This window comes from Oncorhynchus mykiss, chromosome 21 (assembly GCF_013265735.2).
Source record: "Oncorhynchus mykiss isolate Arlee chromosome 21, USDA_OmykA_1.1, whole genome shotgun sequence".
Taxonomy (NCBI): domain Eukaryota; kingdom Metazoa; phylum Chordata; class Actinopteri; order Salmoniformes; family Salmonidae; genus Oncorhynchus; species Oncorhynchus mykiss.
In genome coordinates, this window is record NC_048585.1 from 46085255 (window position 1) to 46112875 (window position 27621).

General features: G+C 45.8%; 1 protein-coding gene across 2 annotated transcripts in view; it reads right to left on the reverse strand.

Annotated features, from left to right (window-relative positions):
- The window catches only part of LOC110500592 (insulin receptor substrate 1-B), an 82792-nt gene that overhangs the window by 43018 nt on the left and 12153 nt on the right, over positions 1–27621 (reverse strand). For both annotated transcript variants that reach the window (XR_005038620.1, XM_021578010.2), the window contains exons 2-3: positions 5853–6157; positions 1442–4598 (exon numbers count right to left, since the gene is read on the reverse strand). Coding sequence is in view for 1 of the 2 variants with exons in the window: in XM_021578010.2 (XP_021433685.2) it covers positions 1442–4598; positions 5853–6157 (3462 nt within the window). In the remaining variant the exon portion in view is untranslated. The remainder of the gene's footprint in view (positions 1–1441; positions 4599–5852; positions 6158–27621) is intronic.

Sequence of the window (27621 nt, forward strand, 5' to 3'; positions counted from 1 at the left end):
GAAAGACAGTGAGGAGAGAAATAGAGAGCGAGAGACAGGGGAGAGTAAGTTAGAGGGAAAGGGAGAGAGAGAAAGAGAGAGTGTGAGTGAGTGACTGAATGAGTGACTGAATGAGTGACTGAGTGAGAGAGTAAGTTAGAGAGAGACAGGAGAGAGAGGAGAAAGACAGGAGAGTGTAAGTTAGAGAGAGACACCACGGCAGAAACACCCGAACAAAAGGGTCATTTATTGGAGGAAGAAAAAGGGGGAGGCGGAATAGACTTGAGGGATGAAGGGAGGAGGGGACACTGCACAGAGGCATTTGATTTGGGAGCAGTTTGCGGTAGTGAAACACTGGCCCCCTCTCAACATTCCCAGCCAACGTGTAACATTCTGCCCCACGCTGCCTCACTGACGCGACCATGCTAACACGCACAGCCAGAGATTTCCCCAAAATACCTACTGTGGAGGCTAACTAACGGTGGTAACGTTCTCCATAAAGGCCCACTGTTTGAAGGCTAGCTAACGGTGCTAACATTCTCCATAAAGGCCCACTGTTTGAAAGCTAGCTAGCCCAGCGCGACTCAGCACTTCACTACCCAATCTGGTTTATAAATCCCCACTCAGGGTTTAACTGGGGTCTATTTAAATAGCAGACAGACTTCTCTAACAAGCGTCTAACAAGTGGCTTCGCTCAGAGAACATTTGTCTCCTACTCAGAGAACATGTTTGTCAGAAATTGAGCTAAGTGCAAGGAGTTATAAGCTACATCTATTTATTTTACCTTTATTTAACTAGGCAAGTCAGTTAAGAACAAATTCTTATTTTCAATGACAGCCTAGGAACAGTGGGTTAACTGCCTGTTCAGGGGCAGAATGACAGATTTGCACCTTGTCAGCTCGGGGATTTGAACTTGCAAACTTTCGGTTACTAGTACAATGCTCTAACCACTAGGCTACCCTTCCGTTCCCATGTCAGCTGGTGATATTGAGTGTGAGTCCAACTATTTACTTTTTTCCACATTTCCATTTTGAAGCCATTTCCTGCTAATAAACTTGCATAAATATGTACTAAGATAAAAACCGTATGTACTTAGCTAAAGATAGCAGACTCACCATATCTCTTCTCATTTAGGCGTAAATAGACAGTAACAAAGACCTGATTGGCGTGTGTGTGTGTGCTTGTGGTGCCTGCTGGATAATCCAGCACCAGGTGGGCCTGCATATAAGCATAGATGGACAGAATCTGAAATGCAACCGTTTCATCTGAAAAATGTAGACAGTAGCAGCAGGAGACAGGAGAGAGATAGAGATGGGGGGGGAGAAAGAGAGTGAGAGAAAGAGAGGGGTGGCATAGGAAGAGGAGCAGGAGGGCAACCAAAGCTGTACACAAAACATCACAGAGAGAGGACATTTAGACCTTCCCCCCAAACATGGCATAAGGAGTAGAAATTAACTCTCACCTGTACCGTCTTTGTTTCCGTTCGGATGCGTCCGCAGCTCTTCTGACTTGTAGAAGTCAATGCTGGCATAGGTGTTGAGGTTGGAGCCGCCACTACCCCCAATGCCTGCCCCGGACACCCCCACCCCGCCCCCCCCATTCAGTACGGACGAGTAGAGGCGAGGGGGGATAGCCTGTATGGTTGAGGACCCATCTAAGGCTGAATGAGGGCTCTCTTTGTTGGCCAAGTCCAAGTCTATGTAGTTAAGGCCTTGCTCCATGGACAAAGCCTGGGCAGCGGGTATGCCAGGCCCAGGGTGGAGGAACTGTGAGGGGAGATGCTCGGCCGACACTCCATTCCCCCACAGCATGCCCTCAAACCCAAGCCGGCGAGCCACGGCCTGGGCTTGCTCAGGGAAGAGAGAGGCAGAAGAGGAGGAGTTGGAGGAGGGGGGAGGGAGAGAGGGGGAGGCGAGGAAGGTTTCGGAGCAGTGGCGCCTGCGGCCCTGGGGGTCGGCCCGGATCACTTTAGCCCCGTGGTCCGGGTTGGGCCCAGGTTTAGGCAGGGGGAAATCCAGGCCCAGGGTGACGACAGGGACTGGGGGATCGGGCCTGGCTGGGGAGGGGGCTTTGGGGAAGGTGTTGTTGGACGTGGAGCTGGGGACGGTGTTGTTTTTCAGGCTGAAGGCCATCTCTGTATAGTCCCCGCAGGAGGTAGGGGACTCTGATTGAGTCACCACTACATGGGTAGTCTGTCTGTTTGTCCTGGGCCCCGCTTCAGCACCCTCTGGCCCGCCTTGCTGCTGAAGGGCCACCCTGTACTCGTCGTGGGCCTTGGGGACCAGGATCATTGGAGGGGGCGTTGGTGGGGTGGGGAAGGTGGGGAAGCTCAGTGGTGTCAGGGAGAGGGGAGAGGGGGACGGTGAGGGCCGCAGGTCCATGTTGACATATTCTGAGGCGGATGGAGGGGTGAGGGGCATGATGGGGGTCTGGGGGGTGGAGGGGCTTCGGGGGAGGGGCAGGAACCCCCCCAGGCAAGAGGCAGGCCGGTGGGAAGGGTGCTGGCTGGAGCCGTGAGGCAGGGACAGCCCGTGTCTGAGTCCCCTCCCTCCCCCACCTCCTGGCCCTCCTCTGGCGCTTTGATCTCCCTTGAATTCAATGCTGACGTACTCCCCTGGGCTCTTGGGCTCCGGGGGGAGGGGGTTCTCACGGACCCTGGGGAGGGTGTTTGCTTTGGACACGTCCACAAACAGGCTGACAGGCCGGGTCCTGGGTCCCCCCTGCTGGCCCTGCTTGGGGGCTGCCCGTCTCTGCTGGAGGAGCCCCATGTCTTTAGAGTGAGCTCCCCCACCTGAGGACCCTGCTCCCTGGAGAGCCCTGTCCTCGTTCTCCCCTAGGCTCTCACTGCTGGCAGAGCTGGAGGAGTATGAGGACGAGGAGAGGGACAGGTGGCGACCTTGGACTGCACCCAAATTGGGGTCCTGACGAACCACTACCGCCCTGCCAACTCCTCTGACATCACTGCTCCCATTGGGCCTCCTGCCTCGGCCGGGACCGTCCTCAAAGTGTCCACCAGGTGGCGTGTGTTTGTAGGAGCGGGGCAGTGAGTAGTAGGAGTAGACCATCTTGGGGGCCTGCAGTGAGGGGTGGTGGTCTGTCTGAGGGGGTTGCTCGGGGGGAGGGGGGCTGCTGTTAGCCGAGCGGATGCTGATGGGAGACATGTTCATGTAGTCGCTGCCCGCCCGGCTGTCGGCGCTGCTGCTGTCCACCCAGGCCACACCTCCCAGGCAGCCACGCTGGTCTGGAGAGCAGCTGCTGTTGGGTGACATCATCATGTAGCCGTCGCCAGAGCCAGGAGGGGGCCGGATCTGCTGCGGGGGGGACACGCTGTTGTTAGGCGTCATGGCCATGTAGTCATCCGCTGGCTTGGACTCCGAGTCAGAGACGGAAAGCGAGTGGGTGAGGGAGACTGGAGGTTGGGTAACTCCTCCCGGTAGCATGGACATATAGCCGTTATCCCGCACTATACCTCCACTACCAACCAACTCTACAGCCACGTCCAGGTATCCCCCTCCTCCCCCCCCTCCACCGGGGCTCATCTCAGAGTCTCTTTGTGAGGAGACGCAGGTGGTGAAGGAATCCCCGCTGGTGCTGCGGGACATGATGGCGTAGTCCGCAACGTCTTCATCCTGCTCCTCCTCCCCCCTGTGGGGTCGCGGGGCCAGGCGCTCCAGGGCCATGGGAGGCAGGGACGCCCGCTTGCTCAGCAACTGCCTCTCGGCTTCACATTCCCGGCTAGAGGAGCGCCGCAGGACCCTCCTGGTCTGGGGCTGGTGAGAAGGGGCTGAGCTGGATGCTCCGGCAGGCAGAGAGCCAGATGTTGGAGCTCCACCACCACGCTGGCCCATTAGGATGTAGTTAGCAGCCTCGTCGTCCAGGGATTGATAACGGCCTGACCTGGCTGACCCTCCTGGCATGTTGGGGGAGGGGGCAGAGTGCTCTCCAGGGCTGGAGCCGTACTCATCCGAGGAGCCATAATCGCTGGGGGAGCCCGACACGGAGGCGTTGTGGGAGTGGAGGCGGCTGTAGGCACCGGTCCCTGTTGCTTCTCCACCTCCTCCGGTTGCACCCACCACTACCCCAAACTCAGAGCAGTGGCTGGAGCTGGAGGACAAGCTAGGAGCTGGGTAGGGAGCTGGGGTGGAGATGGAGCGCATCAGGCTCAGGGAGTTGTTCTTGGTTGGGGTGGAGGCAGAACGGGCCAACTTAGACCTGAGGATGGGTGTGGTGGAGCAGGACCCATTGGTGGTAGGACTGGAACTCTGACCTACACCTCCGCACGCTCCCCCCACCCCTTCTTCTCCTTTACCCCCATCACTGGCTGTGCCTGACCTGGGGAAACTGTGGCGGGGGGTGGGTGATGCGTTTGCGCTGTTGCCGCCTGTTCCAGACCCTCCGGGCGGCTCGGTGCGAGGCCTTCGGGTGAAGCCCACCTGGCTGGGAGGCGGGTTGGGATGGTGGCGTCGCGAGGGGACGCTGATGGGGTTGGAGGCGGTGGCTCCCCCACCTGGCCCAGAATTGGACTGTGACTTGCTGCGTTGGCGGAACTCCTCACTCAGGGCTTTCATGGCTTCCAGTAGGGTCTCATGCATGTTCTGGGCCACCACTGAGTCATCCACCTGCATGAGGCACAACACAGTCATACTCTATGTATTTACAACCACATGTTCTAACTAACCACTAATCTACAATCTTAACATTTAACCCAGGGTTTCCCAATAGGCGGCCCAAATTCAGCACACGTGATTTTATTTGTACCCCCAAGTTTTCTGAGCAAACCAAAGTACATATACAGCACCAGTCAGACATTTGGACACACCTACTCATTCAACCTACTCATTTTTACTATTTTCTACATTGTAGAATAATAGTGAAGACATCAAAACTATGAAATAACACATATGGAACCATATAGTAACCAAGTGTTAACAAATCTAAATATATTTTTGATTTTAGATTCTTCAAAGTAGCCACCCTTGATGACCTCTTGGCATTCTCTCAACCAGCTTCAAGAGGAATGCTTTTCCAACAGTCTTGAAGGAATTCACACATATGCTGAGCACTTGTTGGCTGCTTTTCCTTCACTCTGCGGTTCAACTCTTCCCAAACCATTTCAAATGGGATGAGATCGGGTGATTTTGGAGGCCAGGTCATCTGATGCAGCACTCAATCACTTTCATTATTGGTAAAATAGCCCTTACACAGCCTGGAGGTGTGTTTTGGTTCATTGTCCGGTTGAAAAACAAATGATAGTGGGACTAAGTGCAAATCAGACGGGATGATGCATTGCTACAGAATGCTATGGAAGCCATGCTGGTTAAGTGTGCTTGATTTCTAAATAAATTACTGACAGTGTCACCAGCAAAGCACCCCCACACGATCACACCTCCTCCTCCCCTCCATGCTTCACGGTGGGAACCACACATGCGGAGATCATCCGTTCACCTACTCTTCGTCTTACAAAGACACGGCGGTTGTAACCAAGTATCTCAAATTTGGACTCATCAGACCGAAGGACAGATTTCCACCGGCCTAATGTCCATTGCTAGTGTTTTTTTGGCCCAAGCAAGTCTCTTCTTCTTATTGGTGTCCTTTAGTAGTGGTTTCTTTGCAGCAATTCGACCATGAAGGACTGAACAGTTGATGTTGTGTCTGTTACTTGAACTCTGTGAAGCGTTTATTTGGGCTGCAATTTGAGGTGAAGTTGACTCTAATGAACTTAACAAATTCCCTACTGTAACTTTTCCTTTGAATTTAGCCAACATCAAATGGTCATGCATCAGGAGGAATACACGGCTTGACTTAAATTAAAACACCATAGCCATTCACAGCTGTAACCCCAGAGATTGGGCCTGTGTTACATTTCATCTTACCTGCATCCAGAATTCCCCAGGGCCCGTAACCGCAGAGCGACCAACCTCCACAAAGAAGAAGTTTTCGGAGTGACCGCAGCGGCGCACATTCATCAACTGCAGGACCACGGCGGCCGCATCCGAGTTGAGCTTGACAAAGTTGACCGTCTTGTCGGTCAGGCACAGCCGGTAGACACCCACCAGGTTCTTGGCCTGGCCCAGCCCTTTAGGCCACACCTTGACCTGCCACACCTCCTTGAAGGCAGGGCCTGGGGTGGGCACGCCGTAGTCCCCTCCAGCACCTGTGTCAGTAGTAGGCGTCTTACCTGGAAAGGAGGAGAGTGGGGAAGAGATGTATGAAGACCGAGAGAAGAGAGAGTTAAGGAAAAGTGTTTGAGAGGGCGAGAGAGAAATGGAACAAGAAAGATAAAGGATGAGGGACAGGTGGGTGGATAGAGGGATGGAAAGAGAGAAAGAGAGAGATCAGTTATTAATGTGGGTTGTGAGGAGGTTCACAAAGGAACAAAGTGGTAAATCACCAACGTTGTAAAGGACCAACATGTCCGTCGTGCATCAGTTGCCAGAGGGAATGTGAGGTGAAAGCACTATTTACGTAGCCCACGAGAACAAGCCTCTGCCATTATGCAAGCTCTGCTGATATCGAGCTTTTTTAGCAAATTCTGAACAATCCGCTTTTCAGGCGAGCATGCAGTGGCTTGCGAGTCCCGCTCTCCCTGCACCTACATGTTCCAACTCGGTGGCCACACACATACACACGGAAAATTCAAACTGTTGAGGATTCAAACACTTCAAAAGGACAATGACTATGAAAAAAAAGAAAACTTGTGAAAATAATTTAACTGACACTGCAACAGATACCATCTATCCCACAAATCTGGGGCCCTTATGCGGAGTTCTTTCAATATACTTGGTTGGTGTTTGCAGGTTTGAGACATTCTGAATACATTAGAACCCTATAGCTAATTTACTGTAGAGTTGAGTTGCAGTATGAAGACACTAATTTACAGGTCATTCACCGTATAGAGCAGACCACACAATTATTGAGACTGAGCTCACCTGGTCTGATAGGGAACAATGACGTCCTCTGTCAATATCAATGGTATGCACCTGTTTAATAACTGCTTTCATAGATAAGAATGGGGTCAATGATTCCTTCACTGACCCACACACACTGAAACTATACGATTAGACTACTAGCTCATACAGGCACCTCTGACAACTTCACCTTAATAGAAGAGAACCTCCACTCTTCCATAACCTCCAACATTATTATCAGACTTGAGCGTGTGCATGTCTGTGTGTGTTCATGTACTTCCATGAAGTGGCATTGCCTTGTCTTCTGGATAGTAGAGACTCAATTAGGTGCACGGAAACTTGGCCCTCTGTGTGTGTGTGTGTGTGTGTGTGTTTGTTCCTCTGCCTCTACCGTGCCTTCTCTTCAACCCAACAATCACAACCATATATATACAAAAACCTTCGGCACGAACGCACAACGACATACTCAACCTCCGTTATGACTAACTTTTCCACAACCGTTTCCAAAACATTTAGTTGCGGTCGCAGTATGGGGAACCTGCCTGTCTGTTCTTCTGGCTCTCTTACAACTAAATGAATGATGAACCAGAATAGCTGTTGTGTTCTGTTAGAGTCTATGCCAGTGGCTTAGACAGTAGACCAGCGGCTGTGTATGAGGCACGTCCCCTACATTAGATGAGTCACGCTTGGGCCACACATGACTATTTAATGGGCCGCTGTGTGTGTGTGTGTGTGTGTGTGTGTGTGTGTGTGTGTGTGTGTGTGTGTGTGTGTGTGTGTGTGTGTGTGTGTAGTCCTGTCTTGCCAGCTGCCTTTGGATTTACTAAAAGGAAAGAGATGCTTTTGAGATTTTGCGGCAAAGGGACTGAGAAAGATGAGGGAACGCAGACAGGAAATAAAACATCCTTGAGAAAAAAGGAAGGGAGAAGAGAAAAAAATGTAAAGAAAGGATGAAATCAGAGGAATGAAAAGAGGTAGACTTTCTGGATGGTACTGACTGGCATTGAACAAGACTCAATAATAATGGAATTAAAAATATATCCCCTTCCTTCCCTTACTTCTTCTCTGCTTTTCTTTCAGTATCAAGGCTACCTTACCATTTCCCTCCTGGTCACCGTCTTACCATCCCACTCCACTCTACTGTCCATCCTTCCCACACAAGGCCTCAGATCCCTATGCCAAATTCTGCTCAACCAAGTATTTATTTTCTCCTAGAAAACTCCTCAGCTATTTGTGAAGCAGGTCTGTGTTTGTTATGAAACCATTGTTAGAAATCAGCTGTGCGTCGTAAATGCCACTTCAACACTCAAAAACCCGACAAACTCCTTCTTTGATCTTGGGTCTCGCAAGGCCACCGTTTCCCCTCCGTTTCCCCTGCTAATGAGACGCACGCACGGATCCATGTGCAACTTCTGCAGCAATCAGAGCAGCCGAAAACCTCAGTAGCACTGGTACCCTTTCTGTTGAAATTCTCATAGCCTTAAAGTGACCAAATAGGCTATATCCATCTAACGTTACATAAGAGGGAGGTGGATTTGATATTACACAGAAGTGTGTGAATTATAGATGTGACTGGTGCTTCCTCCAAGGGACCTTTCCCTGGCAGAGTAGTGCTAACAGAGCCAGTGGTGGAGAAGGAGCAGGGTTTTAGCTCACGCAATGCAAAGCCAGTGAGGTAACCGTACAGTCAAGTCCAGCACACAGACCAGGGATGGACCACCAGCATGAAGTCACCTGGATATTAAGGTGACAAATGGAAAATGTTTCCAAAAACGGCTTTCCATCAAGTTCTACCTTCCTCATTCATAGGCTACATCTCAAACCGAACACTTGGCCCCTAAGCTGTTTATCAAGTGCTACTTGCTGTTGTGTTCAATAGTGATCACTTGAGTCTTCAAGTGTTTTGGCCAAAATGAGCAATGAGACGATGCGTACTTGACGTCACAACTGCCACTTATCAATATTCCAAAAACGCGCATGCCATTGTGTACCGCTGCCCGTCTTGTGCATGACTCGCTCGCTATGAAACATGGGCACTGGGGCAGACAGACTCATACTCTGATACAGTAAGAAAGTTGACAAAAAGGCATCTCTACTCCTACACAAAATATGTGTATCGGTCGCCAGTGATTTCATCAGCTGATTTAGCTTGTTGTAGCTTGCCTGCTGCTGGCTAGTTTCACGAAGGATACATATCTCCTTACAGCATTGATGCGTTTGTTAATTGTTTAATTTAAAATGCTCCCTTTATGATGATGATTGGGACCTGTTAGTGGTAGTTTTGTGATAAATGCACTATGATTTTAATTTTGTGGAAGGAAAAAAAAATGCTTTTGGTTAGGGATTTTTTAATGTCCCAATGTTGTCTTAACGTTTAAAACGTTCACACCCATCCTGGATAGATAACACTGCAAATGAGCTCAGCCCTCACACACAGTGATCATTTATTAAGCCCTCAGCAGCAGTCTTGATGATTCATAAGAAAAGATTATGGCAATAATAGTCAAAGTGACATTGTGCACCTGGACTACATGGAGCACCTCTCTGGGTGAACAGTAAGACGGTTCATGTTCGCATGACAACCATAAGGCAACTTTATTGCAATATTCAGCTTCACATGGCTTTTCCACGTGGTTAGTCAGTGGCTACAGCCAACCACAGTATGAATAGAACACTTTCTACTCTTCATGTAGCCTATCATTACTGTATTTCAACCTTACTGCAACATTCCAATCCCAAACATGTTATTAATGGCTGTAAATGTCTGCAGTTTTAAACACACACACACACACAGACCTCTATTCATACAAGATAAGTAATTTATTACAACCTTATTATAACCTAACTACAACCTTACCACAACATTCTGCTTCACATGTGGCAAGTCTACAGCCAACTGCAGTGTGAAGTCCAGCACACACACACACACACACACGTCTCTATTCATACATACTTTATTTACTGTACCTTTTGTCCCCTCCCCTTGAGACAAATATTACCATATAGACTAATCTCTCTTGCTGGGCCTCTCTCCACAGGCCATTAGATATGACTTAGGGCATTGGCGCCAAAGCACCACGGTATTTTCCCAGCCTCTTTATCCAGGTCAGCTTTTATTGGGGGCCATAACAGCTGCTTGTCCTTTGCCCATGAACCTGCGGGGCTGCTAGCTGTGTGTGCTAGCTGGCTAATGGGATATTGACGAGCCCTTTCCATTAGCGATGACCGGAGTGTGACCTAGTGATAACTGTTATCACACACTGGCTAGGCTACCCTGTTAAATGAAGGTCAACGGTATGGACATGATAGCCAGCAGCATACCACCCTGCATACATACGTCTGCTGGCATTCTTCTCAAGATAAGCAGGGTTGGTCCTGGTCAGTCCCTGGATGTGAGACCAGATGCTGCTGGAAGTGGTGTTGGAGGCCCAGTAGGAGGCACTCTTTACTCTGGTCTAAAAAAATATCCCAATGCCCCAGGGCAGTGATTCGGGACACTGCCCTGTGTAGGGTTCCATCTTTCGGATGGGACGTTAAATGGGTGTCCTGACTCTGAGGTCATTAAAGATTCCATGGCACTTATCGTAAGAGTAGGGGTGTTAACCCTGGTGTCCTGGTTAAATTCCCAATCTGGCTCTCAAACCATCATGGCTACCTAATCATCCCCAGTTTACAATTGGCTCATTCATCCCCCTCCTCTCCCCTGTAACTATTCCCCAGGTCGTTGCTGAAAATGAGAACGTGTTCTCAGTCAACTTACCTGGTAAAATAACAGATAAATAAATCAAGTACCATGGAGTAGCCCTTAGTTGTGAAGTAGAGTATATGTGTTGGTATGGTAGGTGTTAATACATCATGAAGTGAAGGTGAGGATGAAGTTTTATTTGACCAGAAACAAGCTTTAGGTTAAATTAAAACCTCTTATTGTAAGTGTGAAACATTTATGAAGTAGGAAACAGTTATGAGTTGGGATACATTTGTAAGGTAGGACATATTTGTTATGTAGTGTGTGGTTGGCTATAGGGTTTAATGTGTATTATGTGGGCTTAGTTTACACAGTAGACAGAGCACATAGTATACAGTCTGTGGGGAGATGGTTGAAGATGATCCGAGATGAATCTACTGTTGATAGAGTGGCGAAATCAAACACTTCTCAGGCTAGCGGGTTACCGTCTTTTGCCTTTCATGGATTCACTTTATGTGGAGTTTACATTCCAATCTCATCAAATTCATGGCGGGGCACGACCTCTGTGAGTGCTAGGCAAAATCTTCCCGATACATTTCTGGGTCTTAAACAAAACAGGGTAAATCAGAGAGTCACATAATTGAAGTTTATGGCAAATTTGATAAAACTTTGCCTCTCTCTTAGTTGAAGCACTTAGTAAATCACTGAAAGCTAGAGCTGGCATTAAAATAGCCTTTTCCAACTAGATCTCGTTTCAAGCTGTTGCCCACGGTGCCCTAGCACAAGGTACAGCTGTGTAGTGCTACGGCAAAAGCCAAAATGTGCACCATGGGGGGGCTACAACAAGCTGGACGTCTGAGGCCTAAAGACCCATTATTTATCTCGCCTGCTTGGCTATACCCCCTCGACTCCAGCTTGAATTACCAGTGGGGAGAGACACAGGACAGCTGTGTCCAGTGTGTTATGTAAGCCACCCAGAGGCAATAAAACCTTGGGTCCCCCCAAAAAGCATACCAAGATGGCGCCGAAGAAAATGGCTGACATCTTACATTCTCACAATCAATTATGCTATTTTGTACAGTTTTTGCATAACTTATGTTATATCTTATTGTGTACATAATGTTGCTGCTACCGTCTCTTATGAACAAAAATAACTTCTGGACATCAGAACAGCGATTACTCACCGCGGACTGGAATAAACTTTTTCCTTTAACGAGTCCGACGAGAAGGATGTCCTGCTTTCACTGGAACAGGCCCAGATCCACACCTTTTGCGTGAAGAAAAGATGCAGGAAAATTGGCCACAGATCGGCCAACCTTCTGAGAATCCGTACAAGAGCGAGTAAACTCCCAATGCCATCCGTTCTGCTTGCTAAAGTGCAATCATTGGAAAATAAAATTGATGACCTACGATTTAAGATTACCCTACCAACGGGAAATCAAAAACCGTAACATCTTATGTTTCACCGAGACGTGGCTGAACGACGATACGGACAATATAGAGCTAGCGGGATTTTCCATACACCGGCAGAACAGAGACTTATACTTATTTTCCACCATAATTTGCAAATAAATTCATTAAAAATCCTACAATGTGATTTTCTGGATTTTTTTTTCTCATTTTGTCTTGTAGCATCATCAAATCAAATGTTATTTGTCACATACACAGCTGTGTATTAGCTGACATTAGCAGATGTTAATGCGAGTGTAGCGAAATGCTTGTGCTTCTAGTTCCGACAATGCAGTAATAACCAACGAGTAATCCAACCTAACAATTACACAACTACTACCTTATACACAAGTGTAAAGGGATAAAGAATATGTACATAAAGATATATGAATTAGTGATGGTACAGAACGGCATAGGCAAGATGCAGTAGATGGTATCGAGTACAGTATATACATATGAAATGAGTAATGTAGGGTGTGTAAACAAGGTGGCATAGTTTAAAGTGGCTAGTGATACATGTATTACATAAAGATGCAGTAGATGATATAGAGTACAGTATATACATATACATATGAGATGAGTAATGTAGGGTATGTAAACATTATATTAAGTGGCATTGTTTAAAGTGGCTAGTGATACATTTTTTACATCAATTTCCATTATTAAAGTGGCTGGAATTGAGTCAGTATGTTGGCAGCAGCCACTCAATGTTAGTGTTGGCTGTTTAATTAGAGCTCTAGGGGCGCTATTTCATTTTTGGATAAAAAACGTTCCCGTTTTAAGCGCGATATTTTGTCACGAAAAGATGCTCGACTATGCATATTCTTGACAGTTTTGGAAAGAAAACACTCTGAAAATTCAAGATTTTGTCTGTAAGTGCCCCAGAACTCATTCTACAGGCGAAACCAAGATGATGCATCACCCAGGAATTAGCAGAATTTCTGAAGCTCTGTTTTCCATTCTCTCCTTATATGGCTGTGATTGCGCAACGAATGAGCCTACACTTTCTGTCGTTCGCCCAAGGTCTTAGCAGCATTGTGACGTATTTGTAGGCATATCATTGGAAGATTGACCATAAGAGACTACATTTTCCAAGTGTCCGCCTGGTGTCCTGCGTCGAATTCGGTGCGCAATTGCCAGCTGCTTCTACTTTACCATTTGATTCAGGGGAGAAAGCATGTGTCCAAGAACGATGTATCAATGAAGAGATATGTGAAAAACACCTTGATGATTGATTCTAAACAACGTTTGCCATGTTTTCAGTCGATATTATGGAGTTAATTTGGAAAAAAGTTCGCGTTTTGAGGACTGAATTTTCGGATTTTTTTTGGTAGCCAAATGTGATGTATAAAACGGAGCTATTTCTAATACACAAGGAATCTTTTTGGAAAAACTGAGCATCTGCTATCTAACTGAGAGTATCCTCATTGAAAACATCAGAAGTTCTTCAAAGGTAAATGATTTTATTTGAAGGCTTTTATGTTTTTGTTAATGTTGCGTGCTGGATGCTAACGCTAATGCTAACGCTAAATGCTAACACGAAATGCTAACGCTAGCTAGCTACTTTTACACAAATGATTGTTTTCCTATGGTTGAGAAGCATATTTTGAAAATCTGAGATGACAGTGTTGTTTACAAAAGGCTAAGCTTGAGAGATGGCATATTTATTTCATTTCATTTGCGATTTTCATAAATAGTTAACGTTGTGTTATGCTAATGAGCTTGCTGATAGATTTACACAATCCTGGATACAGGGGTTTTTTCATAGCTAAACGTGACGCAGAAAACGGAGCGATTTGTCCTAAACAAATAATCTTTCAGGAAAAACTGAACATTTGCTATCTGAGAGTCTCCTCATTGAAAACATCTGAAGTTCTTCAAAGGTAAATGATTTTTTTGAATGCTTTTCTGTTTTTTTGTGTAAATGTTGCCAGCTGAATGCTATTGCTAAATGCTACGTTAGCCTACAATACTGTTACACAAATGCTTGTTTTACAATGGTTGAGAAGCATATTTTGAAAATCAGAGATGACAGTGTTGTTAACAAAAGGCTAAGCTTGAGAGCTAGCATATTTATTTCATTTCATTTGCGATTTTCATGAATAGTTAACGTTGCGTTATGGTAATGAGCTTGAGTCTGTATTCACGATCCCGGATCCGGGATGGGGAGATCAGAAAGGTTAACAGTCTGATGGCCTTGAGATCGAAGCTGTTTTTCAGTCTCTCGGTCCCTGCTTTGATGCACCTGTACTGACCTCGTCTTCTGGATGGTAGTAGGGTGAACAGGCAGTGGCTCGGGTGGTTGTTGTTTGGAGGGTACTATGGTGTTAAATGCTGAGCTGTAGTCGATGAACAGCATTCTCACATAGGTATTCCTCTTGTCCAGATGGGTTAGGGCAGTGTAAGTGTGGTTGCGAATGCGTCGTCTGTGGACGGAAGGTAATGCTACGGGGCGGTAGTCGTTTAGCTCAGTTACCTTAGCTTTCCTGGGAACAGGAACAATGGTGGCCCTCTTGAAGCATGTGGGAACAGCATACTGGGATAAGGATTGATTGAATATGTCCGTAAACACACCAGCCAGCTGGTCTGCGCATGCTCTGAGGACGCGGCTGGGGATGCCGTCTGGGCCTGCAGCCTTGCGAGGGTTAACACGTTTAAATGTTTTACTAACGTTGGCTGCAGTGAAGGAGTCCGCAGGTTTTGGTAGCGGGCCGTGTCAGTGGCACTGTATTGTCCTCAAATGAGCAAAAAGGTTATTTAGTATGTCTGGGACCAAGACATCCTGGTCCGCGACGGGGCTGTTTTTCTCATACCCAAGAAGGCTCGAGGATGTAATCTCTGCCAAAAGTGCTTCAACAAAGTACTGAGTAAAGGGTCGGAACACATATGTCAATGTGATATTTTTGTTTTTCATTTTCTATAAAATTTGCTAAAAAAAATCTAAAAACCTATTTTTGGTTTGTCATTATGGGATATTGTGTGTAGATTGATGAGGGGGAAAAAACTATTAAAAACATTTTAGAATAAGGCTGTAATGTAACAAAATGTGGAAAAGGTCAAGGAGTCTGAATACACTGTATTTACAGAGTAAACCAAACATTAAGAACACCTTCCTAATATTGAGTTGCACCCGCCTCTTTTGCCCTCAGAACAGCCTCAATTGGTAGGGGCATGGACTCTTCAAGGTGTCGAATGCGTTTCACAGGGATGCTGGTCCATGTTGACTCCAATGCTTCCAAACAGTTGTGTCAAGTTGGCTGGATGTCCTTTGGCTGGTGGACCATTCTTGATACACACGGGAAACTGTTGAGTGTGAAGAACCCAGTAGCGTTGCAGTTCTTGACACAAACCAGTGCCTACTACCATACCCAATTCAAAAAGGCACTTCAATATTTTGTCTTGCCCATTCACCCTCTGAATGGCACACATACTCAATCCATGTCTTAATTGTCTTAAGGTTTAAAAATACTTATTTAAACCTGTTCACTCCCCTTCATCTACACTGATGTAGAAGTGGATTTAAACGAGTGACATTTTGAGGGATACACTTGGTCAGTCTGTCATGGAAAGAGCATGTGTTCATAATGTTTTGTACGTGATTGTATCCCAATGTGTAATCAAGGTTTATTTTTGTTAAATACTATATCTGTTTATGCAGTGTACCAAATTATCTACAACTATATTCCGGACCCGACCATCCGTTCAAGAAAAAAAAACATCTAGCGGCTGAGAGTAATTGGGGACCCTGGCTTTAACCCTTATGACGAACCCATTGACCTGGTCCTGCAACAGAGGGGTGAGCTGGTGGTTATATAATGTACTATCAACTAGCAAATCAATATCACCATAAAAAGGTTTCTATTCGCATAAACCTCAGCGTGGCATATGGACACTCATCGACTAGCTCGATTGCGTTTCTCTCTGCCTTTCCTTCATGTAAATCAAATTATGGGTCCACTTATTGACTATCCTTAGGATAAATTGTGCTTGTTGCAAATATAACATGCATATGAAGCCGGCTTTAAATTGATCTCTCTTAAGTCTACAAGACTTAAGGTTGATATTTTACAGTAGTTGACTGTTGAACATGGAGCTATTGCGCAACAGGAGATCTACCCACCCAGCAAGACTGTCTAGCCCCATGTTAAATGAAATTACAGGGTGTTAATGGTGTAAACTATTTTCTGCATAGGAAACGACCTTGCTGAGGCCCTGTGGCTGTGGTTGAAGGGAAAAGGAGGAGGAGGGAGGGAGGATCCTGCACCCGGCTAGATGGGGCTGGCTGGCTTCTGATCCAACTCACATCGCTCACTTGGTTTGCGTTCCAAATGGTGCTCCATTCCTTATATAGTGCACTACCTTTGGCAAGGTTCCATAGGGCTCTGGTCAAAAGTAGTGCACTGGATAGGGTTCCATTTAGGACACCACCCCTGGGTCTTAGCGGCTAAAATAGCGCTAGGTTAGCTCCAGTGGCTGTTCACACCCACACCATCCGGTTGTCCCGTCAGGCAACGCCACGTCGGGCTGACTCAGAGACAATAATTACTGTCTAATTAGGGAGATGAGCAGCGGTTTAATGTTTAATCGCCTCTCCGGCCCGGTCGGCCACAGGTGAGAACCAGATCCCACCGCCTGACTGGATGACTGGGAGACTGACTGACAGGTGCTGGGAACACTACTACACTACAACCATGAGACAAGTGTATCCTCATGGGTGAAGTGGCCTCTTGACTTGCACGGATATGGAGTCAGAGTATGAGACAACAGTCATTTCCATTATATGGAGTGAAAATGGGAAAACTGACTGTAGATCAGAGCTGACTTGAGGTTAGTGTATCAAACATCAGCTAATATGACTGTGTTTTATGAGGCGAAAACGGAAAACTCACTTTAGATCAGAGCTTAGTAACGGACTTGGAAGGGCCTTTGTTCTGGATTGTGGCTTGCTGGTCAAGTTTGACACTACTTTAATGAGCGGTTTGCCTCCTAGTGTGTGTGTGTGTGTGTGTGTGTGTGCGCGCACACCTGCCGCCTGGGTAGTCACTGTAGTCTATTTTCTTACCAGTTTCATATTTTTTTTCCATTTTGTTCCATTTTTGAGTCACTGGCCTGTTTTTTTGTTGTTGCTTTTGACCATAGATATCTCAGCTATAATGACCACAGAGTAAATGTACCTCCAAACTCAGACCTTTAGGTTTAAGCTGGGAGGCATAATGTGGTTAAGTATGGGACATTTGGCGTGTGATGCACTCTGTGATTAGGAAAGTGATGAAAGGTGCAAGACATGAAATTCGGAGAGGGGGTTGATAGAGCTTTCTCAGGATAGGGGGAGACTTTTTAGGGGAGGAACACATTGTAATTTTCATGTACAACTGTGTCTAGCAGCTTGATCATCATGATACTTTTACAGGCATGATTTATGGTAAGTATACTTGAAACTTGTATCTCATTATGGTAAGTTGTGAAATAAGTATATTAAGTTATAATCGTAAGGGCTTAGCATGTAATAAGATGATCAGGCTTTACCGGGCTAAAACAGAATGAATATATACTGAACAAAAATATAAAACCCAACAATTGTTAGTTTTTTACTGAATTACAGTTTATACAAGGAAAACAGCCATGGGTGAGTTTTTCCCCACAAAAGGGCTTAATTATAGACAGAAATACTGAGGCGGCTTATGGTAGAGAAATTAACATTAAATTATCTGGCAACAGCTCTGGTGGACATTCCTGCAGTCAGTATGCCAATTGCACGCTCCCTCAAAACATCTGTGGCATTGTGTTGTGTGACAAAACCTCTCTGCAGCATTTGACACTGTCGGTTATAAGATTTTAACTGACCTTGCCTGGTTCCACTCCCATCTATCTAATATACAACAGTGTGTCTCCCTTGGCAACTACAGGTCTCCCCCAGCCCCTGTATCACCAGATGTCCGACAAGGCTGAGTGTTAAGTCCATTACTGTTTAGTATGCTACCCCTTGGTCAGATCATCTGTCAATTCGGAGTCAGATTTCACTGTTATGCAGATGACACAAATCCACAACCACACAAAACCCATTCTGGCACCCCCCTTTGTTGTTGACTGTCTCTGTGAAGTGAAAACTTGAATGAGCAATAACTTCTTAAAACTAAATGACGACAAAACAGAGATCATGCTCATGGGCCCGAACTCCCTCATCAAGAAACTGGGTCAGCTCAACATGAGAATCGACAGCTGCAACATTCACTCCAACTTCATAGGCAGGAACCTTGGTGTTATATTTGACTCCACTCTGTGGTTTGAACCCCATATCCAGAACATAACCAACTTGGCCTTCTTCCACCTTAAAAAGAAAATCTCACGACTCAGACCCTCTCTCACTGACCCCACTACTGAAACCCTCATTCACACCTTTGTTTTATCACACCTGGACTACTGCAACGCCATTCTCAAATCAAATAAATCTAAATGTATTTGTCACATGGGCCAAATACCACCGGTGTAGACTTTACAGTGACATGCTTGCTTATGAGCCCTTCCCAACAATGCAGAATTTAAAAATATATACAGGGAGTACCAGATCAATGTGCAGAGGTACGAGGTACTTGAGGTAAACATGTACACGAAGGCAGGGTAAAGTGACTAGGCATCAGGATAGATAATAATAATAGTAAAATAAAGAACAGAGAAGCAGCAGCATATGATGAGTGTAAAAGTGTGTGTGTAATGTGTATGTATGTTGTGTCGGTCTGTGTGTGTGTGCAAATGTGAATGTCTGTGGAGTTTGTGTGGGAGTGTCAAGGTAGTGTGTGTGTGTGTGTGTGTGTGTGTGTGTGTGTGTGTGTGTGTGTCTATAAACTCAGCAAAAAAAGAAAACATTCCTTTATCAGGAACCTGTCTTTCAAAGATAATTTGTAAAAAGTTTCCCATGCTTGTTCAATGAACCATAAACAATTAATGAACATACACCTATGGAACGGTCGTTAAAACACTAACAGCTTACAGACGGTAGGCAATTAAGGTCACAGTTATGAAAACTTAGGACACCATATAGGCCTTTCTAATGACTCTGAAACACACCAAAAAAAAGATGCCCAGGGTCCCTGCTCATCTGCCTGAACGTGCCTTAGGCATGCTGCAAGGAGGCATGAGGACTGCAGATGTGGCCAAAGCAATAAATTGCAATGTCTGTACTGTGAGACGCCTAAGTCAGCGCTATAGGGAGACAGGACGGACAGCTGATCGTCCTCGCAGTGGCAGACCACGTGTAACACCTGCACAGGATCGGTACATCCGAACATCACACCTGCGGGACAGGTACAGGATGGCAACAACAACTTCCCGAGTTACACCAGGAACGCACAATGGTACCCTTCCTGCAGGCTCATCCTGACATGACTCTCCAGGATGACAATGCCACCAGCCATACAGCTCGTTCTGTGCATGATTTCCTGCAAGACGGGAATGTCAGTGTTCTGCCATGGCCAGCGAAGAGCCTGGATCTCAATCCCATTGAGCACATCTGGGACCTGTTGGATTGGAGGATGAGGGCTGGGGCCATTCCCCCCAGAAACATCTGGGAACTTGCAGGTGCCCTGGTGGAAGAGTGGGGTAACATCTCACAGCAAGAAATGGCAAATCTGGTGCAGTCCGTGAAGAGGAGATGAACTGCAGTACTTAATGCAGCTGGTGGCCACACCAGATACTGACTGTTACTTTTGATTTTGACCCCCCCTTTGTTCAGGGACACATTGTTCAATTTCTGTTATTCACATGTCTGTGTAACTTGTTTAGTTTATGTCTCAGTTGTTGAATCTTATGTTCATACAAATATTTACACGTTAAGTTTTCTGAAAATAAACGCAGTTGACAGTGAGAGGACGTTTATATTTTTGCTGAGTTTATATGGTTTGTATATATAGTCTAGTGAGTAGAGTCAGTGCAAGATAGTCGGTGCAGACAGTTTGGGTACCATTAATTTACTATTTAGCAGTCTGGCTATTTAGCAGTCTTATGGCTTAGGGGTAGAAACTGTCTTGGAGCCTGTTGGTCCGAGAGCCGATGCTCCAGTACTGTTTGCCAGACGGCAGTAGTGAACAGTCTATGGCTTGGGTGGCTGAAGTCTTTGGCAATTTTTCGGGCCTTCCTCTGACACCACCTGATATAGAGGTCCTGGATAGCAAGGAGCTCGGCCCCAGTGATGTACTGGGCTGTCTGCACCACTCTCTGTAGCGCTTTGCGGTTAGGGGCGGTGCATTTGCCACTACCAAGCAGTGATGCAGCCAGTCAAGATGATCTTGATGGTGGAGCTGTAAAACCTTTTTAGGATCTGAGGGCCCATGACAAATGTTTTTAGCCTCCTGAGGGGGAGGAGACACCGCCGTGCCCACTTCATAACTGTGCGGACCATGTTAGGGCCATGTTAGGTCCTTAGTGAAGTGTACGCCAAGGAACTTTTAACTCTCGACCTGCTCCACAACAGCCCGTTGATGTGGCATGTTCTCCCCTCTTTCTCCTAGTCAACAATCAGCTCCTTGGTCTTACTGACGTTGAGGGAGGAGGTTGTCCTGGCACCACACAAGTCTCTGACCTCCATGTAGGCTGACTCATCACCGTGTTGTCAGCAAACTTGATGATGTTGTTGGGAGTCGTGAGTGGCCACAGTCATGGGTGAACAGGAGGGGACTAAGCACACACCCCTGACGGGCCCCCATGTTGAGAGTCAGCATGGCGGAGCTGTTCTTGCCTACCCTCACCACTGCATACAGTTGCAGAGGAAGAGGTTCAGTCCCAAGGTCCCTAGCTTGGTGATGAGCTTGGAGGGTACAATGGTGTTGAACGCTGAGCTGTAGTCTATGAACAGCATGCTCACATAGTTATTTCCCATTTTGTCCAGTTGGGAGAGGGCAGTGTGAAGCGCAATTAAGATTTCGTCATCTGTAAATCTGTTGGGGCGGTATGCAAATTGAAGTGGGTCTAGGTTGTCTGGGATGATGGTGTTGATGTGTGTCATGACCAGCCTTTCAAAGCACTTCACGATTACAGATGTGAGTGCTATAGGGCAATAGTCATTTAGGCAGGTTGCCTTGGAGCTCTTGGGAACAGAGAATGGTGGTCAACTTGAAACATGTTGGGATTATAGACTGGGACAAGGATAGACACTTGCCAGCTGGTCTGAGCATGCTTTGAGAAAACGCCCTGGTGTCCTGTCTGGCCCAGAGGCCTTGTGATTGTTAATCTGTTGAAACGTGGAGAGCGAAATCAGAGTCACCCAAAAAAAAGGGGCTTTCACACAAGGCACAGTGTTATATTCCTCGAAGTGAACATTAAAGGCATTTACACTGAACAAAAATAAACTCAACACTTAACAATTTCAAAGTTACAGTCCACATGAAGAAATCAGTCAATTTAAATAAATGAATTGGGCCCTAATCTATGGATTTCACATGACTGAGAATACAGATAGGAATCTGTTGGTCACGTAAAAGGTAGGGTCGTGGATCAGAAGACCAGTGGTCTGGTGTGATCATCATTTGCCCCATGCAGTGCAACACATCTCCTTCACATAGAGTTGATCAGGCTGTTGATTGTAGCCTGTGGAAAGTTGTCCCACTCCTCTTCAATGGCTGTGTGAAGTTTCTGGATATTGGTGGGAACTGGAACACGCTGTCGTTCATGTCTGTAAAAAAGCATTCCAGGTGAAGCTCGTTGAGAGAATGCCAAGAGTATGCAAAGCTGTCATCAAGGCTAAGGGTGGCTACTTTGAAGAATCTCAAATATATTTTTATTTGTTTAATACTTTTTTGATTACTACATGATTCCATGTGTGTTATTTCATAGTTTTGACCCCTCCTGTCTCAGCCTCCAGTATTCATGCTGCAATAGTTTGTGTCGGGGGGCTAGGGTCAGTCTGTTATATCTGTATTTCTCCTGTCCTATCCGGTGTCCTGTGTGAATTTTAGTATTCTCCCTCTAATTCTCTCTCTCTCTCTCTCTCTGAGGACCTGAGCCCTAGGACCATGCCTCAGGACTACCTGGCCTGATGACTACTTGCTGTCCCCAGTCCACCTGGTAGTGCTGCTGCTCCAGTTTCAACTGTTCTTCCTGCGGCTATGAAACCCTGACCTGTTCACCGGATGTGCCATCTTGTCCTGGACCTTCTGTTTTCGACTCTCTCTCTCTACCGCACCTGCTGTCTCTAACTCTGAATGATCGGCTATAAAAAGCCAACTGACATTTACTCCTGAGGTGCTGACCTGTTGAACACTCTACAACCACTGTGATTATTATTATTATTATTATTATTATTATTATTATTATTATTATTATTATTTGACCCTGCTGGTCATCTATGAACATTTTAAAATCTTGGCCATGTACTGTTATAATCACCACCCCTCAGAGCCTGGTTCCGCTCTAGGTTTTTACCTTTCTAGGGAGTTTTTCCTAGCCACAGTGCTTCTACATCTGCATTGCTTGTTGTCTGGGGTTTTAGGCTAGGGACCTGTGTAGCATTTTGAGACAACTGCTGATGAAAAACAGCTTTAAAAATACATTTGATTGATTGATTTCTTCACTATTATTCTACAAATGTAGAAAAAAGTCAAAATAAAGAAAAAAAAAAACACTTGAATGAGTAGGTGTCCAAACCTTTGACTGGTACCATGCATGCATACATGCATACATGCATACATACATACATACACATACAGTTGAAGTCAGAAGTTTTACATACACTTAGGTTGGAGTCATTAAAACTTGTTTTTCAAACACTCCACAAATGTCTTGTTAACAAACTATAGTTTTGGCAAGTCGGTTAGGACATCTACTTTGTGCATGACAAGTCATTTTTCCAACAATTGTTTACAGACAGATTATTTCACTGTATCACAATTCCAGTGGGTCAGAAGTTTACAAACACTAAGTTGACTGTGACTTTACACAGCTTGAAAAATTCCAGAAAATGTCATGGCTTTAGAAGCTTCTGATAAATGATGTCAATAAGCCTGAGTCAATTGGAGGTGTACCTGTGGATGTATTTGAAGGACTACCTTCAAACTCAGTACCTCTTGGCTTGACATCAATGGAAAATCAAAAGAAATCACCCAAGACCTCAAAAAAAATTGTAGACCTCCACAAGTCTGGTTCATCCTTGGGAGCAATTTCCAAACGCCTGAAGGTACCATATTCATCTGTACAAACAATAGTACGCAAGTATAAACACCATGGGACCACGTGGCCGTCATACCACTCAGGAAAAAGACGCGTTCTGTCTCCTAGAGATGAACGTACATTGGTGCGAAAAGTGCAAATCAATCCCAGAACAACAGCAAAGGACCTTGAGAAGATGCTGGAGGAAACAGGCACAGAAGTATCTATATCCACAGTAAAATGAGTCCTATATCGACATAACCTGAAAGGCCGCTCAGCAAGGAAGAAGCCACTGCTCCAAAACCGCCATACAAAAATCCAGACTACGGTCTGCAAATGCAGATGGAGAAATGTCCTCTGGTCTGATGAAACAAAAATGGAACTGTTTGCCCATAATGACCATTGTTATGTTTGGAGGAAAAGGGGGAGGCTTGCAAGTCGAAGAGCACCATCCCAACCATGAAGCATGGGGGTGGCAGCATCATGTTGTGGGGGTGCTTTGCTGCAGGAGGGACTGCTGCACTTCACAAAATAGATGGCATCATGAGGAAAGAAAATTATGTGGATATATTGAAGCAACATGTCAAGACATCAGTCAGGAAGTTAAAGCTTGGTCGCAAGTAGGTCTTCCAAATGGACAATGACCCCAAGCATACTTCCAAAGTTATGGCAAAACGGCTTGAGGACAACAAAGTCAAGGTACTGGAGTGGCCATCACAAAGCCCTGACCTCAATCCCATAGAAAATGTGTGGGCCGAACTGAAAAAGCATGTGCGAGCAAGGAAGCCTACAAACTTGACTCAGTTACACCGGCTCTGTCTGGAAGAATGGGCCAAAATTCACCCAACCTATTGTGGGAAGCTTGTGTAAGGCTAACCGAAACGTTTAACCCAAATTCTTTGGCCACTATGCCTATTTTGCCAATTGGCCTGGTTTACCACACGGAGCCCTGCTGATCTGTCTGCCGACGTAATAGCACCCACTCTTTCATTGTCACTATGCACAGGTTTACCCTCACTGTATTCACATCCTACCATACCTTTGTCTGTACATTATGCCTTGAATCTATTTTTACCGCACCCAGAAATCTGCTCCTTTTACTCTCCGTTCTGAACGTAGTAGACGACCAGTTATTTTAGCCTTTAGCCGTACCCTTATCCTACTCCTCCTCCTCTGTTCCTCTGGTGATGTGGAGGTCAATCCAGGTCCTGCAGTGTCTAGCTCCACTCCCATTCCCCAGGCGCTATCATTTGTTGACTTCTGAAACCGTAAAAGCCTTGGTTTCATGCATGTTAACATTAGAAGTCTCCTCCCTAAGTTTGTTTTATTCACTGCCCTAGCACACTCTGCCAACCCGGATGTCCTAGCCGTGTCTGAATTCTGGCTCAGGAACACCACAAAAAAAAACTGAAATTTCCATCCCTAACTATAACATTTTCCGACAAGATAGAACTGCCAAAGGGGCGGTGTTGCAATCTACTGCAGAGATAGAACTCTGCAGGCTGTCTTACGATCCAGGTCTGTACCCAAACAATTCGAGCTTCTACTATTAAAAATCCACCTTTCCAGAAACAAGTCTCTCCCCGTTGCCGCTTGCTATAGACCACCCTCTGCAACCAGCTACGCTCTGGACACCATATGTGAACTGATTGCCCCCCATCTATCTTCAGAGCTCGTGCTTGAATTTCAATAAGCATTTTTCTACGGCTGGCCATGCTTTCCACCTGGCTACCCCTACCCCGGTCAACAGTCCTGCACTCCCCACAGCAACTCGCCCAAGCCTCCCATTCCTCCTTCACCCAAATCCAGATAGCTGATGTTTTTAAAGAGCTGCAAAATCTCAATCCCTACAAATCAGCCGGGCTAGACAATCTGGACCCTCTCTTTTAAAAATGATCTGCCGAAATTGTTGCAACCTCATTTACTAGCCTGTTCAACCTCTTTCGTATCTTCTGAGATACCCAAAGATTGGAAAGCTGCCGCGGTCATCCCCCTCTTCAAAAGGAGAGACACTCTAGACCCAAACTGCTAAAGACCTATATCTATCCTACCCTGCCTTTCTTAGTTCTTCGAAAGCCAAGTTAACAAAACAGATTCCCGACCATTTCGAATCCCACTGTACCTTCTCCGCTATGCAATCTGGTTTCAGAGCTGGTCATGGGTGCACATCAGCCACGCTCAAGTTCCTAAATGACATCATAACCGCCATCGATAAGAGACATTACTGTGCAGCCCTATTCATCGACCTGGCCAAGGCTTTTAACTCTGTCAATCACCGTATTCTTATTGGCAGACTCAACAGCCTTGGTTTCTCAAAATGATTGCCTCACTTAGATCTCCAACTACTTCTCTGATAGAGGTCAGTGTGTCAAATCGGAGGGCCTGTTGTACGGACCTCTGTCAGTCTCTATGGGGGTACCACAGGGTTCAATTCTCGGGCCGACTCTTTTCTCTGTACACATCAATGATGTCACTCTTGCTACTGGTGATCCTCTGAACCACCTCTACGCAGACGACACTGTTCTGTATACTTCTGGCCCTTCTTTGGACACTGTGTTAACAACCCTCCAGACGAGCTTCAATGCCATACAACTCTCCTTCCATAGTCTCCAACTGCTCTTAAATGCAAGTAAAACTAAATGCATGCTCTTCAACCGATCACTGCCCGCCCCTGCCCGCCCGTCCAGCATAACTACTCTGGACGGTTCCGACTTAGAATATGTGGACAACTACAAATACCTCGGTGTCTGGCTAGACTGTAAACTCTCCTTCCAAACTCATCTTCAATCCAAAATTAAATCTAGAATCGGATTCCTATTTCGCAACAAAGCATCCTCCACTTATGCTGCCAAAAATACCCTCGTAAAACTGACCATCCTACCGATCCTCGACTTCGGCGATGACATTTATAAAATAGTCTCCAACACTCCACTCAACAAATTGGATGCAGCCTATCACAGTGCCATCCGTTTTGTCACCAAAGCCCCATATAATTACCACCACCTGTACGCTCTCGTTGGCTGGACCTCGCTTCATACTCGTCGCCAAACCCACTGGCTCCAGATCATCTACAAGTCTCTGCTAGGTAAAGCCCCGCCTTATCGCAGCTCACTGGTCACCATAGCAGCACCCACCCGTAGCACGCGCTCCAGCAGGTAGGTAGGTATATATATATATATATATATCACTGGTCACCCCCAAAGCCAATTCCTCCTTCGGACGCCTTTCCTTACAGTTCTCTGCTGCCAATGACTGGAACGAACTGCAAAAATCACTAAAGCTGGAGACTCGAATCTCCCTCACTAGTTTTAAGCACCAGCTGTCAGAGCAGCTCACAGATCACTGCACGTGTACATAGGCCATCTGTAAACAGCCCATCAACCTACCTCATCCCCATACTGTATTTATTTATTTGCTCCTTTGCACCCCAGGATCTCTACCTGCACATTCATCTTCTGCACACCTACCATTCCAGTGTTTAATTGCTATATTCTAATTACTTCACCACCATGGCCTATTTATTGCCTTACCTCCCTTATCTTACCTCATTTGCACTCACTGTATATTGACTTTTCTTTCCACTGTATTATTGACTGTGTTTGTTTACTCCATGCGTAACTGTGTTGTTGTGTGTCGAACTGCTGTGCTTCATCTTGGCCAGGTCGCAGTTGCAAATGAGAACTTGTTCTCAACTAGCCTACCTGGTTCAATAATTGTGAAATAAAATACAACTATTTAAAAGGCAATGCTACCAAATACTAATTGAGTGTATGTAATCTTCTGACCCACTGGGAATGTGATTAAATAAATTCTCTCTACTAGTATTCTGACATTTCACATTCTTTAAATAAAGTGGTGATCCTAACTGACATAAGACAGAGAATTTTTACTCGGATTAAATGTCAGGAATTGTGAAAAACTGAGTTTAAATGTATTTGGCTAAGGTGTATGTAAACTTCTGACTTCCACTGTATATACACACACACACACACTGAACAAAAAAAATGCAACATGCAACAGTTTCAAAGATTTTACTTAATTACAGTTCATACGGAAATTAGTCAATTGAAATAAATAAATTAATCTATGGATTTCACATGACTGGGAATACAGATATGCATCTGATAGCTTTTTTTTTTTTAAGTGTGGGCGTGGATCAGAAAAGCAGTCAGTATGTTGTGTGCAGCATGTCATCTCTTTCGCATATAGTTGATAGGGCTGTTGTTTGAGGCAGGTGGAATGTTGTCCCACTCTTCAATAGCTGTGCGACGTTTCTGGATATTAGTGGGAACTGGAACATGCTGTCGTACATGTCGATCCAGAGCATCCCAAACATGCTCAATTTGTGACATGGTGAGTATGCAGGCCATGGAAGACATTTTCAGCTTCCAGGAATTCTGTACAGAACCTTGTGACATTGGGTCATGCATTATCATGCTGAAACACAAGGCGATGGCAGCGGAT